Source organism: Festucalex cinctus, chromosome 16 (genome assembly GCF_051991245.1).
Source record: "Festucalex cinctus isolate MCC-2025b chromosome 16, RoL_Fcin_1.0, whole genome shotgun sequence".
Classification (NCBI taxonomy): Eukaryota; Metazoa; Chordata; class Actinopteri; order Syngnathiformes; family Syngnathidae; genus Festucalex; species Festucalex cinctus.
In genome coordinates, this window is record NC_135426.1 from 6,070,186 (window position 1) to 6,089,218 (window position 19,033).

Sequence of the window (19,033 nt, forward strand, 5' to 3'; positions counted from 1 at the left end):
TAGAAGTGGAAAAGTCAGTCAAGTGGGCAGAAGGACATTTTCTCCATATTGTGTGTTAACAGCCCACTTACTAATTAGCTTGTCTCTTATGTTGAATAATATCTTACTTGTTCCTATTGGTGGAGGTTAGTCTGCTTTGTGTGTGTGTTTGTGTGTGTGTGTGTGTGTGTGTGTGTGTGTGTGTATATATATATATATATATATATATATATATATATATATATATATATATATTAGGGATGCCAAAATAAGTGTTAATTCTGAGTTAATTTAAAGTTCCTTTAACGCCACAAATTTTTTAAATGCACAATTAATGACAGACATGTCCATGTCACAATTTAGCAGCAATAAATTGGATGATAATGCATACCTTTGTGGAGACTGGGGTCAAATAGTGTTTAATAATTTTAAACATGAGCAGAATTTTACAATTAAGTTCATGTTAAAGATTAGATAGCTCTTATTATGAAAAGAAAAATGCACTGAGCTGTCACCTATGTCTAACGAATGCAATTATGCCATCTCGTGGCGGAAAAACGACCTCAACACAAATCAATATTGCACTTGTTTTTTACAGTACATCTTTTTAATTTTAACTCAATTTTATGAATGATTATGAAATTACGGTATCAGTGACTAAAAGGTGCAGCCATATTTCTGTTAGTTTAACATTAAGAATGAAAAATTATTTAAAACAATTATTTAAAAAAATATTGTACATTTAGTACAGATAAATTTAGATAATTTTGTGATATATATATATATATATATATATATATATATGTGTGTGTGTGTGTGTGTGTAGGATATATATATATATATATATATATATATATATATATATATATATATATATATATATATATATATATATATATATATATATATATATATATATATATATATATATATATATATATATATATTACAGATGCACCAATCACAATTTTCGGGTGATCACCCATCCCTGATCTTTTAAGAAGTTTGACAATCCCAGTAAGAGACCGATACCATTTTTTTTTCATTACGAGCAGCATATACCTTCAGTCTTCCAATCTTGTTTTATTGGAAAACAATGAATATTGGCAAAATAATACAAATGGGTTGTGTTAACTGCACATGAAGTAGTTCTCGCAATTAAAACTGAAAATCCTATTAATCATCTCAACATAAAAGGACAGTGACTGACTTTTTCAGACCTCTGAGGAGGGAGATGAGATTGGTGGAAAAGATCGGTTTATTTTTAAGGAATCGGAGGATAACCGATCTTCCACAATTAAGGAAATCAGGGCCGATAAATCGGCCGGCTGATCGATCGGTGCACCCCTAATATATATATATATAACCTCAGAAAGTGTGAAGCAGCCATGTTAACCACTGTGTGCTACCTGTATTTTGTAAGGCATCACTCGCTGCCACTGTAGACTTTCACGCCAACCTTTTAATGCCTAACTGATGTGCTCTTACTTTTAAAGCTCCCAGTGAATATCGTGAGTGACAGACAGCAGATTATTCCGCATTCAAACATGACTCTCTCCCAAACTGTTTTTTTTTTCCCCTTCCCTTCCTTGACGCACGCCAGCTCGATTGACTCACTCCTCTTATTTGTCTAAAGAGAGACAAATGTCTGTATCAAGACAGCAGAGGGGATCGCGAGTTACGGCGGCTGTCAGGGGCTGATGGGGAGAGTTGCAAACAGACAGAAAGATGGAGAAAGCATCTCTTGCTTGGCCATTTGCATAAAGCAGCCTTTGTTTGACGCCGGTGGCCGGCCGCCAAGCCTCAACAGAAGGCCGCAAGTTAAACTATAGATAAAAAAGAAGGGGGAAAAAAGCGGGATGGTTGCCTTCCAGAAAACAAAACCAAAAATAAATAATAACAATCAGTTTTAACTATGTAAAAAACACACACACACACACATCTGTTGGTTCTCGCAAAAGCGAGGCGGTCGCTTGCTTTTCAGATGCGACAATTTGTGGAAAAAGCCAAGCGGCATCTCGCAGATTTGTATTAAGCCACATGAAAGAGACTTGAGCAAGACTGAAAGACCCTTCCAAGTTGTTGCAAACACTGTTTAGTGTTATTCACTAAATTGCATAAATAGTCCAACGACATAATGCCGTTTAATTAAATGCGTGGATGATGGCGGGGAAGCATACTCAGAAAGCGGATTTAATGAACAAAAAATGGAGACAAACGTGTCCCTTGCTGGAGTTGCAAGTTTTGGGGTTTTCACCTTGAGCAACACACACGGCATGACCTCGATATCCTCAATCTTTTTCCCTTTCTCCCACGATGCACCTGGAGGGGACATCTCCGGGCCTGTCAGAGAGGCTGTTAGCGCTGCTCCCGTGGGGGAAAAGGAAAGAAGGAAGAGTAGTGATGTCCCTTTCTGTGTCGCACAAACAAGCCCCGGCCACTAATGGCCTCTTCTTCTTCAGCTTTTTAGCCGACCCCTTCTTTTTTTTTTTTTTTTTTGTGCTCGCTCCGGTATTCATTTATTCATGTTGCCCCTTCCTCCTCCTCCTCTTCTTGGTGTTCTTCCATCCCCCTCTTTTTGTTTTTTTCTGACACTGCAGCAGTTGTACGCGGCTCAGCTGGCGGCCATGCAGGTCTCCCCCGGGGTCAAGCAGCACGGCCTGGCGTCCCAAGCCAACCTGGGCACGCACTCCCCGCCCACCAACACACACTCGCAGAGCGACAAGGGCCGGAGTTCCCCGCCGCCAAACAAGCCCAAGGTAAAAACGGACGAAAAAATGCGCTTGTGTGCTAAATGCTAGGAAAGCCACGGGGGGATCAATACGTTGTGATTTGAATTGGTGGCGGTTTCTCCAGAGTTGAATTAATAGACCGCCGCCAAGACTTGGACTCGTGTGTCCTCTAGGTGGCAGTAATGGCCACTGACAGCCTGAGAATTACATTTTTGAAACATCCTGGATCTATAATTATTTTTTCCTTAGTCCGTAAGACATCTGTATGCAGCCCCTGCCAAAAAATATTTTTAAAACGTGTGGTAAGTTGTGGCCACAAAATAGTAAAATTCACTTGATTTGTACAGCTCATTTTCAAACAAAGTTACCAGGTGCTACGCAGCATTAGAAAAAAAAAAAAAAAAAAGATTTAAAAGCAGCTATGAAGTAGGTACAGACAGGCACGTACATGCACAGACATTTTAAAAGTACATGCACTCATCGCTAAAATGATTAACACATTTAACAAAAAGAGTAGTGGATGTATTTAACATTGTTATTAACTTATGTTCTGCAATTGGCTGGCAACCAGTTCAGTCCGTCTACTGCCCGAAGCCAGTTGGGATAGGCTCCAGCACCCCCACAACCATTGTGAGGAAAAAGCAGTTAAGAAAATGGATGGACATAACATTACAAAAGGAGGTGAAGAGAAGCTACAGTCTTTAAAATAAAATTTAAAAAAAGTCTTAAAAATAAAAAATAAAAAAAAAGTCTACACACCCCTGTGGTAAACTTAAGCATTTTGCAGTTTTTAGTCGTCAAGTCAAGTCATGTCATCTTAATTTATATAGCACTTTCATTTGAACAGTATTAAACCCACAAATTAATATTTTGTGTGTGCATTTTTTTTCTATATTACGGCCACAATAAATAAGTAAATAAATAAATAAATAAGCATATTGCAGTTTTTAGTCATCTTTATTTATATAGCGCTTTCATTTGAACAGTATTAAACGCACAAATTAATATTTTGTGCATACATGTTTTTTCCTATATTCCGGCCACAATGAATAAATAAATAAATAAATAAATGATAAGCATATTGCAGTTTGTAGTCAAGCAAGTCATCTTTATTTATATGGCGCTTTCATTTGAACAGTATTAAACCCACAAATTAATAATTTGTGCGTACATTTTTTTTTCTATATTATGGCCACAATAAATAAATAAATAAATAAATAAATAAATAAGCATATTGCAGTTATTAGTCAAGTCAAGTCATGGGCTCATGAATTCAATCCCAAATAAGCAAATAATTCCACATTTTTCAGTCCAGTTACAAATAATATAATAAAAGCCTATTAGTGTAAAAATAAAATCATCCAACCCCCGTTTAGCTTTAGTGAAGTGTTAAAATAAAGTAAGTGAACATGAAGGGCACTTTATCCAGTGCATTTCTTCCTCCAAATTGAATTTATAAAATGAAAAAATAACGAAAAAAAACTGCATTTCTTCCCTCCCCCCCCGCCCACTGAATGGAGCAGCCCCAAAATTCAATTAGGTCTTTTTTTGGCTGGCGCTGCACCCCCTCCACCCACTTGGTTCAGTGAAAATTGGCCAAGTTGCATCCTTGGCTGTGTTCAACCTCTACAAGAGGATCCTGATTACATTACAAACACTTGCCGTAAATCAGATCAAGAATTACACACGCAATTACCGGCGGCATTTGCATTAATTGACGAGGTACATCATGTGTACGTTGGCGTTTTCTAGTGTTTGCAACACAAACGCCGTCGATGTTTGCCTTTACATGTGACATGTGCATGTTCCCACGCTCTTGTTTGTTTGGAGTTTGCCTCTTTTTTTTTTTCTTTTTTTTTCCGTCTTCTCTTATCAAACAATTACCTTTTCCTGATAAAAACCTCAGCACGTACACCAAGCACAACGCAGCGTAGAAGTTTTGCTGTTTGGGCCATTTTCCCAGCTGGCTGGCCAATCGTGGTGGCAGGAATCCAAGTGGAATTCAATGAATATGTGGTCAGCCTTTGGGACCTTGACCAGCCATCCATACACGCACACACCCCCACGCACTCCTACCCTAGTGCACAGAGGACCGAAGTCTCTTGATGTGGATTTAGTCAGAAAACCTAAGCGCCATAAAATAGTTGTGACATACTGCGATGAAATTTTGAAACAAGAAAGTCATATAAATCAGCATTATTTTCTAACATATATCCATACATACATTTGGTGTCTCGTATTTTCTTTAATGTTCACTGCCACCATAAGTGCTTATTACTCAATTTTTTTGTTCGTTTCCCATGACAAAAAAAAAAAGGAAAAAAAAATCAGATAAGAGACAGCTCGTATCGATAAACGTAAATTTGGCTGATTGTACGTCGAGTTGCCACTGTAGAATAAAAAAATGGTTTGCTGCCATCTTGTGGCATCTACCGGCTATTATAAAACTGTTACAGTCGGGTGTTGCTTATTGACGGATTTTGGCTATTAAAGGGTACGTTTTCACATTGCAAAAATATCCTTCGTTTTAGTCTTTGGTAATTAATTTAAATCATGAGCTTTTGGGGATGATTTTAAATGCGATTTTGATATTAACGGCAATAGGGACGACTGAAAATGTGTCACATATCAGTGACATCATCTAGCAGCAGCCAATAGAAAAGTACCTTCAGATGATGTCGCTTATAACTCATACACTCCCAGCCATTTTCACTGAAGCAACCCTCTTCGCTACCGGCTGTTTTACTGGATTTTGACTGATTTTGCGAGGTCTTCAGAATATTGTGTTCTAATGCTATTAAAAACATGGAACCTACCAAAAGAAAGATTAGAGTCTCTTCTTTCATCAGGGAAAAAAAAAAAAAGTATATTTGTATTGGTTTCCGTTATGCAGCAATTAGCATTAAAATATAGCTAAGTTTCATTGTTGTTTGCTACGATTGCTTTAAGCCACCTCTTCATGTCAGAAGCAATATCAAAGCCTTCTGTATAAAAGCCTTATGTAAAAAAAATACAATAAAAAAAAAAAACATCTAAAAACGTTTTCGGGAGTGCAAGACAAAGTATTAAAAACATATTCATACGTTTTTGGGTTTGAATGAGTTAAATATTGCACACAAGTAATATACATAAAAAAAAAAACTAAAGTAAAATTAAGCATTTATTAAATAACTAAAACTAACAAAAACTAACAGAACCAAAATGAAAACTAATTAAAACTAAATAAATGTGAAAAAACAAACTCAAAATTAAATCAAAACTAACTAAAATCAAACATTCCAAAACTATAATAATAACTCTGGCTCCAACCGGGATATTCCCAATTTCCCATCAGTCTTGAATGCAGCAAAGAAATACAAAAAAAAAACACACACACTTGAAAATTCTCACGGGAGGGAACAAACGGTGCGATTCTGTTGACAAGCCGGGTCACATCCTGACCGGGCGCACGTGGACATCAGCAGCAGTAGCAGCACAAACATATTGCCGCCGCCATCTCATTAGCATATATATGGACTCGGGCTGACCCCCAAAGTGCTGCGGCCCGCGGCCGAGGAGCTGTAATAACCTCCCCCCCTGCCCAGCGAGAGCGTCTGACATGCGCCTGGACCCCGCCGGGCCCTGCGGAGCCCAAATGGCCGAGTGACCGCTGTGCCCCCAGCTCTCATCCCTTTCTATCATCCGCTCTTTTTTCCGCCCCTTCCTCTCTCTCTCTCGCTCTCTTTGGGCGAGTGACATGTATATTTCAGAGGTGCCTTTTCCCCCTGCGGGTTGTGTCTCAGGTCTCCGGTCATTTCGAGGCCCGCTGCCTGCCTTTGCTCACAGCTGTTTGGACTCAGGCACACATCACTTAAGTGCTTTACCCTCGGGTGAGACGCTGGCGCGCGCGCACACACACACACACAGGTGTTGAAGACGGAAGCGTGCACACGCACAAATCACGGCAAGCATACATGCAGCGTTCTTATACGCAAGACTGCCTCTTTGGATGCGCCATATGGAGGACAAGAAAGTGGCTACTGCGCTGTCACAACACTACTGACCTAATTCAAGATTGGGGTTGATTATCGTCATTTAGTTTTTTTTTTAAAGTCTTATTCTGAGCTCGCGTTGCCATTTATGAGCATAGATTTACTTTGCAAATAGCAAACAATTTCAAATTAGCAGCTGTCACTGGTTTTGCAGCCTAAATCCCCATGACAAAAAAGAAATAAAATTCTCATTGCAGTGCCGGTGTGATGGCTGGGCATTCGTGGGCCCAACCTCCAAATTGAGTTACAGTACCGCCCCTTGCAGTGCAGTTCTTTTCATGCCAAACTTTTTTACATCTGTTTAAGATACTAAGAGGAAGATAAAAATGCAAAAGTCAATTAAAAATAATACAAACAGTGTTGATCATTTACTATACCAAATTTCAGTTGAGTAATGGGCAGTCAAAGAGTGATTTTTTTTTTACTACAATTTCGAGTTTCCTGTGTATGGAGGATCAAAACTGCCAAAATTCAAAGTAAATAACTAACTAAATAAATAAATAAATAAATGACTAAAAGTGAAAACACAACTGGGTATATATATATATATATATATATATATATATATACACGTATATATATATCGATATATCGATAGATAGTCGTCCATTGCTGGAGCTCTGCATTGCAAGCCGGTCAAGACTTTCCTTGTTCACCAAGCTACTCACTCGACCAATGACAGGCAGTTTGCAACGGAGTACAACCCAAGACACGCTTAGGACCGCCCCCTCATTTGAATAACATTTCGACTTGGCAGTACGGCCCAAAACTGCCAACATTCAAAATAAATAAATAACTAAATAAAGAAATAAATTTAAAAAATGAATAAATAAATAAATAAGTAAATACATAAATAAATAAAATAAAAACGGCTTTTAAAAAAAATTAAAAAATTAAATACAAATGTATTTATTTATTTATTTACATATGTATTTTTTGCTCTTTTTATTTCCATTTATATTCATTTTTTTGGATGTCATTTTATATATATATATATATATATATATATATATATATATATATATATATATATATATATATATATATATATATATATATATTTATATTCATTTTTATTTTCACTTTTAGTCATTGATTTATTTTGAATTTTGGCAGTTTTGGTCCTCCATTCCCGTGCTGTCGGAAAATCTCAAGTGCACGAGAATGCATTCTCATACAATGTCCAGCTAGGGAAGGAGGTGGAGTGAAAATGCATTTAGTTGTGCATATGGATGGTACACATCAAAAACAGGGACACACACACACACACACGTGCACACGCACACACCCTCCTGCGTCCCTCTGGCTCTCTTGTCACTCTGCGTGTTTTCAGTCACAACGCTTGAAACTGTTTCATCAGCCAAGAGAGACACAAAAGCAATTGTATTAATTCAACATTGCAAGCCTTTCAGAGGCTTTGGAGGCCTCACACACACGCACACACGTACGATTTGGAGCTTGTTGAACAATGTCTCGCGCACACACAACACAACAAGTCGGTCCAAGCCTCTCAGCTCGACTGTCTCAACTAATTCCTCCACAGTGGCATAATGCAGGTTGGCCACCTTCCCGCCGTAGGATTTGGCTTGGCTCAGGGAGGAAATTCCCCCCATCCAGTGTACAAGAGGCGGCGGCGTGATCTATTTGTAATAAATATTCAAACGCGTTCCCCAGCCAAAGCCCGGCATAATATGGGTCATGGATTGAGAAGATCCTCGCTCACTTGTTATTTCTTGTTTTTGTTTTTTTTCTCCACCGTTCTCTCCTCGGCCCATTGTCTCACTGAAGGCATCTTTGGGGGGGTCTCCGTCGATTTAGAGAAGACCCCCCCCCCCCCCCCCTCCCCTAATGAAGGACAATCCGGTTAGGCCTCAGCGCGCACACACACGCAGCCTTCCAAAGTGGCGCTCACATGCAGGCACGTACCCATGCGGGGGGCTTAATTGGAAAGGCTTAATTGAGTTGTGAGGGGCTCATAAGGCTTAAGGAGTGGGAATCAGTGAAAGTCTCCCTTAATGAGTGGATACATACCCCCACCCCCCACCCCTCACACATACAGGACTTGAATCCACTGTATTGTACTGTTCGGCCTAAAGCAGCAATTAGACTGCAAGAAAATAAAGAGCAGAATGTCTCTATTAACGCGAGATTTCAATGAAATATATTTGAAAAATGGCGTATTCCATCTCAAGTTATTCACTTTACCTTTTTTTAATTACGCGGAGTGATCTGAATATGTCCGTCCCGTCATGTGAGGCTCCCACCCCGATTGGATTCGGTCAACAGCGGGGGTGACGTTGCCATGACAACAAACACAATAACAACCCCACCCCCCACACCCCGAGTGTCGTATCTTGTGGTTGTCGACGTGTCAATTCATTTATAGTAAATCACAATTAAAATCAACAGGACATTCTTGCTATAATTATTGTTTTAGTTAGTTTTGTCAACATAAAATGTAGTTTCAGTTAGTTTTTGTTTTTTTAAAAAGCATTTTCGTTTTTATTTTATTTTGGTAATGAAATTGTTCTTTGAATTTTAGTTTTAGGGTGTGTTTTTTGTTTTTTGTTTTTTACTAAAATAACCTTGGCGTAAAGGCAGGCCGTTCATTTCCTTTAACTCATTCACTCGCCACCTTTTCACAGAAGCAACCCCCTTCGCTCCCAGCTGTTTTTGACTGATTTTGCAAGGCCCACAGAATATGTTCTAATGCTATAAAAACATGGAACATACCAAAAGAAAGATTAAAGTCTCTCCTTTCATCAGGAAAAAAAAAAGTATGTTTCTATCTTTTTCGGTTTTGCAGCAATTAGCATTAGAATATAGCTAAGTTAAATCATTATTCATAAATCTAATTAGGAGTGTGAGTGTTAGAGCTTTTTCCCAACATGGCCCTCGTTGATCTCTTTTGCTCTACTGCCACCTGCTGGTCGAGTAATAACTACCATTTCTTCAAAAGTTCTTTGCCGTTAAGAGGCTGCATCAAAGATTCTGTATGGTCTAGCATAAAACACACAAAAAACAAACAAACGTATAAATACGTCTTTGGGACGCTTAAAACATTTAAAATATAATGTATTTATACGTTTTTGGGAGCAAATGAGTTAGTGCACTTAAAATATAGAAATGCTGTAATGCTTGTCGGAGCATCCCGATTCATGAAATGCGATGGATCGGTTGGGAGGATGGTCACATGGTGTGACGTTGCGATTGTGTTGTGTTGTTGACGTTTGCCGAAAGACGCCGATCCGTGTGGAAAACTTGAAGGAGCGGCATCTTTGTGCATGTTGTCCAAAGCCTGCCCGCATGCCACATGAGCACGTCCATCCCTCCTCCTTGACGGAATTGGCTCCAATTCAACTCGTTTTATGCATGTGAATGTCCCGTTCCTTTGTGATGAGCTGTTTGGGCAGTGGCATGCACCGAATCATCTGTCCAGCCAAGACTTGCCATAGATTGCTGTGCATGGGCTCCATTTATTTATTTAGATTTTTGCCAGCGGCGAGAAGGTCCGTCTCCCGCTCCCAAATTCCGAGTCACAGCGGGCGACACTGTGCTGTTTTGGTTTTTGCAGGACAGTGAGGGTGCACAGCCACTGAACCTGTCGGCCAAGCCGAAGGCATCCGAGAGCAAGTCACCCAACTCCCCCCCAACTTCCCCACAGGTCCCTGCTGCTGCCGCTGCTGCCAAGGTGTGCCCCGCGGGCTCCATGAAGCACAGTGTCGCCCCCTCCAGCATCGGAGGACCTCCGGCCAGAGTCAGCTCAATAGGTTGGTCAACTATTTGTACACACACACACACCCATTTTTTCATTCATACAAAACAGTCCTAAATGTAGAGATTGTTTGACCACATAAAATATACATAGATCTGTGTACACATACAGAGAATTCCCCTATGCACACATACATAGAATTTTCCTATTTTATTGTACATTTTATTGTAAATTTTAAATAAAAATGTAGATATAAAATGTGCAATTAATTGGCTATTAATGGGGTATATGCCACGGAAGAGGCGGGACTGTTTTTGCACAACAGTTTGGTTCCGGTTCGGTTTGCGACGTGTGGGCTGTGTCAAAATACTTGTGCTTCCGACTTTGTGCCCCTCGGTTGCGCGTTCGCAACCCGGACCAGAACCAAACGTGATGTGCAAAATCACGTCCCGCCTCTTCCATGGCATATACCCCATTGTGAGTTAATTATTGAAGTCAACATCAATGTCACACTTGTTTTTTATAGTACAGTACAATTATAAAACTTTTATTAATAGTTATGAAATTACTGTATCAGTGACTTAAAAATGCAACTATATTTCTATTGTGAAAATTGGGAAAAAAAATATTGTACATATTATTGTAAATTTAGATAGAAAATGTGTAATTAATTTGTGATTAATTGTGAGTTAATTATTGAAGTCAAGATCAATGTCACACTTATTTCCAGTACAGTACAATTTTAAAACTTGTATTAATTGTTCTGAAATTACTGTATCAGTGACTAAGAAATGCAACAATATTTCTATTGTGAACAATTAGGAAAAAATATTTTATTGTACATTTTATTGTAAATTTAGTAAATTTAATTTCCAATTAATTGTGAGTTAATTATTGAACTCATGCAATTAACTTCGATTAACAATTTTAACCGCCTGACACCCTTTCTGTATTATTTTTATTATTATTATTATTTTATTTATTTTTTATGACATCTATCTTGCATATACGGGGACTATATCAGATTTGTATCCACGCACGGAGACGGCTTGAAGATATCCGATTCCATGCGTTTGTGTTTTTCTCTTCCTATCCGAATTTGTCGCTTGATGCCACGCAGCGCGAATCCATATTTTTCAAACGCAACATTCCTGGATGTGCTGTTGGCACGCATGACCAAAAATAGCACTCTTCCTTCCTTGCAAGTGCCGCCATTGTCGCCGGCGTAATCATCCCCGACCATATGCGCCCTCACGCGTACATGAAATATGACATAAATGAATCACCGTTTTGTGCGCTTAATCCATTTTTCACGCTATGCTGATATATATTTCACATATGTAACAGGCTATAATTAGTGTGTTTGTGTGTGTGTGTTTTTTTTTTTTTCTTCCTCCCCTCCTCCGTGTCACTATTTGCCTTCGGGGGCCTGCTGCATTGTTATGTGTTTATTAGTGACTGAAAGAGACATGAAGTGGTGATGGGGGAGGGGAGAAAAATGGAAGGGGGATTAACACCCTTCCATTTTTTTTTAATTTTTTTTTTGAACCGGGGGAATAATAAAGCGAGGCACATATGACAGACAGGAAGTATCACCAATGAGATTAGACAAGCCGCTTACATGAGCCAGGACAGCGCAAACAGCCAACGTTAATGACAGCATACATGCACACGCAACTCAAACGCTCAAACACAATCGCAATCACTCCTCCCAATAGGCTGTCATCAAAGACCCCCCCCATCTGACTTTTTGGCTAATCTCACTGTTTTTCAACAAATCTGAGGATTTAATATCAGATTAGTGGATTTGCAGTCCCAGATGTTTTTTGTTCGGGAAAAATGGATTACACTGTTTCAAGTTTGTGTGTGATCCCCGCGGAATATTCGGACGCTTTTGTGATGAGCCGCCGCCGCCGCGGGCCCATCTGTTGCCGGCAAGTTTAGCCGGTCACCAGCGCATTTGTTACTGCACGGCTTCAAGGCGGTATTAGGGTTCTTGTTGCAGGTTCAGAGGGGATTGGAGAGCCGGACAAATTGGAAAAGAGTTTAGACGGGCTCGTTTTGATACGGACATGTTGGCAGTTGTGGGCACGCGCTACAATAAAATGTGTTGTTTTAACAGTTGTTTTAGGGATGTATTGTTTTTTAGACCGACACCACTCTGACTACTCACAGATACTGAGTACTTTTGATTCGCCGATGTGTCAAATTGCAGTAGTAAAGCGCCGAATGCTGCTGAAGAGGATCTATTTCATGTTTTCACAATACCAACACTCGGTCTAAAATGTGTATTTATAGTACAGTTTAGTAGGATATTTAGGAAGCTCCCAGAGGAAAGATGTGAACTTGAATGAAGTGTAATTCTTGTTTCACTGATTACTTACAGCATTTTATAGGTGCAATGTCAGCCATATTTGTGGAATAGGAAGCCATTTTGCTGGAGAGGGTCACTCATTCTTTGCATTTCATGAGTCACTTCATATAAATATTGGTAAAACTAACAGATAAAATTGCAAAACTAAAATATATACTTACTGAAGTGGTTTTAACAATTGTAATCGAGGAGAATCGTGTGAGAAATGAATCCATTTTTTGTGAACACCACATTTTTTTTTTGAAACTTTTATCACCAGAAAATGATTAGAGGAAAGGATTCATTCCTTTTTTAACATTTTCCCACAATTTTAATGATATGGTCATATTTATAATTTGTCTGTAAAATGCAGTTTTAAGATTCAATATTGTGTCCTATTGCTATAAAGACATGGAACCTTCCAAAATAAAGATTAGAGTCTCTTCTTTCATCAGGGGAAAAAAAAAAAGAAAGTATATTTGTATCTGTTTCCCTTGTGCAGCAATTAACATTAGAATATAGCTAAGTTTTATCATTATTCACAAACCTGTTGAAAACAGGGAAAAAGAGCTTGTTGCAACATGGCCCTGGCTGATCTCTTATACTCTGCTGCCACCTGCTGGCCGTTTTTCTGTAATAACTGATGTTTCTTTAAGCAACCTCTTCATGTCAGAAGCCATATCAAAGCCTTCTGTATGATCTAAGCATAAAAAAAATCATAAAAAGACAACAACGTATAAATATGGTTCGGGGAGTGCAGGAAAAAGCATTAAAAAACGTATTTACCCATTCTTGGGTTTAAATGAGTTAATATATGTGAATAAGTGCATGAATACGTGCGGGTATAATGGTGATGAAGTCCGTGTGATGGCAACATCTTTCCATCCGTCACGTTCTGGTCTAACAGACCCAGAGGCATTTCTCTCTCCATCTCCATCTTCATCTCTCCGCCTATCCATCTTCCCATCTCAAGTCAAATTGAAGGCCTGTCACTGCCTTCAATTTCACGTTCACACTTTTTTTTGTGTATGTGTCACGAAAGTTCCCCCCTCGCGACCGTCCTGTCGTGAGCGCTTTTGTGGTCCAAAATGCTTTTCGCCTGTCGGGAGAGATTTAGAGGGGGGAAAATGTGTGTGGTGAAATAGAAGCCTCCCCCACTATCTGGGTCACATCCACTTGTCAGGATGCTTGGCATCACTGTCATTGGAACACGCACACACATTGACATGGAGAAGAATACCTCCCTCCCGTCTTTTTTTTTTTTATTATATATATATATATATATATATATATATATAGATTAAAATTGACTGCCACCCGATTCCATCACTTTCCTCTTTTCAGCCCCTTTTCACGTCCAGATTTGCCCGACTTCTAAAAGAGTTCACGGCGCTGTCATTACCAATCTGAAGCCGGTAATCTGGCCTGAGATGGCATTAGCGGGGGCGGCTTAGCGCAGATAAAGGCCCCATAAGCCAGCGGTGGCTCTTTGTTAGCGGCTAACTGCGAGAGACGGGGAACTTTGCGGGGTTACCTGGCTGCCCCTCTCAACACGGGCGCCCCTCAGATAGTATGGGAAATGTAATTATATATATTTTTTTTTTTTTTACGTGAATGCACATCAGCACATGCTTCAATCTGAAGGCAGGTACGGATGGAGGCAGCTTGAAGCCATGCCAGCATGGGGCGCATTCTGACTCACATTCACTTCCCCCCTTCCTCAAGTGTATGCTAATGTCTTTACCTCATGGCTAAAGGAAAGATTTATTCTGGCTGAAAAACTTCTGCCTCCTCCCCTAAACAACAATACGCAGCGCCAAATGTGAATTACGTTCACGTATTTAAAAAAAACGCAAGTCCAACATACAATTGTAAGTCGCTCTGATGGCCGCTTTTGTTGACGCCTCAGCAGACTTGCTGTCATCACTGTCTTCGGGAGCCTACCTGAACGACCACGAGGCGGTGAGCAAGGCGTTCGCCGAGGCCCGCCAGATGAAGGAGCAGCTCAAGCGGGAGCAGCAGGTTCTCGACGCCAAGGTGGCGGCCGTCAGCAGCCTCGGACTCAACAACGGACGCGCCAACAAGGTAAAGAAATGGCAACCATGTCGCACAATATGTCATTTTGTCATTCTTCAAATCACCATTCCCCATTGGAATGAATGGAAATGATATTAATCTGTTCCAGCCTCCCAATAAATGACTCCATTAATGACTAAAATAGAACTGTACAGTATTGAACTCTTTAAAAAACATACGGTAAGGAACTCAAATTAAAGATTTAAATGTCACTTTCACTTTTTCTTATGTTATATGCTACATACCGTAATAGTACTACTCTCATATTGATTCACTACATTTACTGCTTTCAGGTGATTTCAAGCTTTAATGCAACGGACATCATCGGCTTCTGAGCTGAGATTTAAAATAAATAAATAAATAAACAAATAAATAAATAAATAAGGTGGGGGGCGGAATTGATGTTGTACAATTTTACCGGTCCAGTCATTCTTTTCCAAAGTAAAAACAAATGTTTGTAAATGTCTTATTTTGATTTAACACATGATAATCAGCCTCTTTTCATGAAAGACTACAGAACTACAGGACAACTGCAGACGATTATTAAAATACTTTATTAATTTGATAATCAACTAATTGTCGATTAATCAATTAATTTTGACAGCTCTAATTTTAATGAATATTTTGCCATTTTTTGTTGTGTTGAAATAAATGCAATAAGTTTAAAAAATGTGTTTTAATTAATTGAAATGTGTGGGTTTTTTTTAATTGTATCGTCTCTCAATATCACAAATTAATAATGGAAGTTCATAAGTGTTACAATGCTGAGGCTAAATAATCGCTTGATAAATTCTGATTGTGTATGTGAGGAGCACTGCAGGGCGGCGTGTGCATGCGTGTGTTTGTGTGTCAACACAGAGCATGCACGCGGGACGTTAATGCAAAGTGACGGTGCCGGCTCCTCGGCAGCATGGCAAAATTGTGGTTATTTGTCAACCACATTGTGTTGTCGCATGGCTGGTGCACGGGGGGAAACATACGCGGACACACAGACATAAATGCAGGCTGAGAAATTCAATTACTATTATTATTCAATTATTTACTCTCTGTTTTTGTCATTAGTTGCTTTGTGATTTGCAGCAAACCTTCATGAGCCGTTTTTTTTACAGTCTTGGCACATTACCAAGCCAAAAAAAAAATTCACCAAAAAACGTATGAACATAATGATATCTGAAGATGAGCTTCTGCCCTCTAGTGGAAGAACATTTCTTTGTTCCAGCTGTCACTGTATGTCGCTGGCAAAGATAGACCACCAAAGATTAGTTTCTGTTTCCGTGACTGGATTCAAAGTGACGCCCGCGTTAACTTGTGCTCGGTCCGCCCCCCTTTTGCTGGCTTTGTGCCCCGTCGGCGTCAAGCCTCGCCGCCCGGCTACAACAGAGTCGTCTCTGACACTCCGGGAGGGATTAGTTTTGTCGCTACTTTGTGTCTCGCCGCCCGTGTCAGGCCGCTCAATCCACTTTTCTCGTGTACGGCGCTGGGGCTTAATGTCAGACTAGGCTGCCATCCACTCTGTCTCCCTCTTCATCCCATCCTGTACAAAAGCCTCGCACACGCATGTGTGGCATCATATTTAATCTTAATATCTGAACGTGTGGAAGACATGATTTTTTTTTTTTCTTCCCTGGAATGAGGTCTGATCACTTGTTTGACATGCGGATAATTCTTCCAAATCTCCCTGCAGATGACTCGAGAGAGATAAATGGCTCTCTTCTCTATTCAAATGAAAAAAAAAAACGTGCACGGGTGGGAAATTACCACCAACAATTAAAGTGTTTTGAGCTAAAAACAGAGAAAATGCATGTGATTAGCACTCTGCCCGCTCTCCATCCAGGCAGCCAGCTTGTTCAGGTCATGTCTAAATGGAGACTTTTTTTTTGGAAGGTTGTTTTACAAGACAACACTGGGCTGTTTCCACGCTCTTAATCGTATAATTAAACTGTAAAAAAAAAAAAAAATGCTGCCAGTCTGTGTGTGTGTACGCGTCGTCAAGTTCCAGCGCACATTAAGCATGTAAATGTGCAGTAAATCAGGCTTTTATTGGCCGTAATAAATACCCAGGGGGCCGTGCGGCGTGGCCTCGCTCTCCCTCTAATGCGTCAACCCTCCGAGAGCCGCGCTCGCTCTCGCTTGCGCAGGTGGCTGCAAATCCAAAACAGTCGTATAAACATTCAAACCGGAGCATCGGTCGGTTCACATTCAAAGCATGCACGCGCGCGGATGCTTTTTGGACAATTATCTTGATTGTAGGGCCACTCTATCACTCTCACTCAACTCTCCTGATGTGCATCTTTAACAAACTTTTGTCATCAAATCATTTTTTATTTTTTTTGGTTTCATTTTCAAAGTGTTTGACTCGCGCTCACTGACTCCCAGGCCCTGTTTGCGCAGGACAAGGCGGCCTTGGAGAGTCTGAGTCAACAGCTGAAGCAGCAGGCCGAGGACAAGTTCAGCCAGGCCATGCTGGACTTCACCATGAGCGGCGACTCTGACGGTAAACACGCAAAACATGACAACCCAGCACAATGAAGACAAAATCGCTAATTAGTAATAAAGGCTTGTTTATTCATTCATTTACATTTTCTAAGTTTCATTTTATTTATAGTTTTGGTTTTTATTTATTCATTTGTACTCTGACATCACTGTGTATGTGTTATGTCATTTTGCACACAAGTTCAAGCAGCTTTAAGGTTGACATTGCATAAATTTGGAACAATATTTATGGGAACTTGTAAGTAATAGATACACTTCAGTTATTCATTTATAATCTCCATTTGTTAACTTTATCCAGGCTGAATAATTTTCCATTTTTGTTTATATTTTGTTGTTGTGTTGTTAGCCTGTCAAATGATAACGCCATCCAGACTGAATGTTTTTCTATTGGTTCTCTATTTTATTTCATTTGTTTGTGTTTCTTTTCCCAATAACATCACAATAGAGTTACACCACTCAGGCTGAAAATTTACCAGTTTTATTTTTGTTCAATTATATTTAGCTGTATTTGTATTGAATCGCTGTGTTTCTGCAAACAAATGCCTTTCTTTCAAGTCAGTTAATTAGTCTCCACATTCTTCTTCTACTATTGCTCAATTAGTGATTGTAGTACCACATGTAGATTTTGGCATGCACGTGGCACACGTTTAACTTAAGCCTTTTTTTAAATTATTATTTATTTGTATTTGTAATGAGCCTTCACAGAGATGCCAATTGTTGACATTTCTTTGTATTTTTTTACAGGCAGCTGCCGTAAGTTAAAGTAAATACATAGATAGATAAATAAATAAATAAATAAATAAATAAATAAATAAATAAATGTTCCGGGGATGACATTTTGTACACTAAGTAAGTTCACTTGAAAATTGGGCAATTGTTCAAATTGTGTTGGAATTTAGGTCATCATACATACAGAATTCATTTAGTTTCATTTAATACTCATTATTAAAAATATTTGTGTTGACTGGAGTGATCAAAACGTTGTGGATGTTCATGATAGGTGATGATGGGTTGGCATCAATGGCTATCCCTTCGTTTCTTCTTCTACCATTGCTAAAACTATGTCATAATAGTGCCACCTGTTGCTTTGGCATGCACATTACAGGCAGCCCAATTTTAATAAATATGAATTTCTATTATCTGCTTGCCCTCATGCTCTCTTCTTTGTTTTTGTTTTTCTAATTTAGGCTCTCCGAGTGTGTCCGACTCGCGGATATTCCGCGAGGCCCGAGGCCGGGGCAGCAGCGAGCCGCACATCAAGCGGCCCATGAACGCCTTCATGGTGTGGGCCAAGGATGAGCGGAGAAAGATTCTGCAGGCATTCCCCGACATGCACAACTCCAACATCAGCAAGATCCTCGGTAAACACGCACGACCGACAACAGTGTCAAGCCGTGAAATTTGCTGTCACTGTGTCACGTTGCGATTATTGAGACCCATCAGTATGACGTAAATGCAAATTAGCAGAATACAGAATCAAGATTTAGCTAAACAAGAAGCAAAACAGTGTAAATAAAATTCAGCATACACCAGAGAAAATGATGATTAAATATATAATTATGTACATGTCACTACACAGTAAATTCTGTAGAGACAATTTGTCTCTATTTATATAATAGACTCGGTTTTAGAGTAATGTTTACACTTTACACAA

At 39.4% G+C, this 19,033-nt stretch overlaps 1 protein-coding gene across 9 annotated transcripts in view; it reads left to right on the top strand.

Annotated features, from left to right (window-relative positions):
• Nucleotides 1–19,033, top strand: part of sox5 (SRY-box transcription factor 5) — a 93,707-nt gene that overhangs the window by 68,334 nt on the left and 6,340 nt on the right. For 2 of the 9 annotated variants that reach the window (XM_077500081.1, XM_077500083.1), the window contains exons 9-13: nt 2,580–2,738; nt 10,317–10,512; nt 14,720–14,895; nt 17,263–17,380; nt 18,567–18,740. In XM_077500081.1, coding sequence (XP_077356207.1) covers nt 2,580–2,738; nt 10,317–10,512; nt 14,720–14,895; nt 17,263–17,380; nt 18,567–18,740 — 823 coding nt within the window. The remainder of the gene's footprint in view (nt 1–2,579; nt 2,739–10,316; nt 10,513–14,719; nt 14,896–17,262; nt 17,381–18,566; nt 18,741–19,033) is intronic. The other 7 variants (XM_077500084.1, XM_077500089.1, XM_077500082.1 and 4 more) reach the window with 6 other exon arrangements.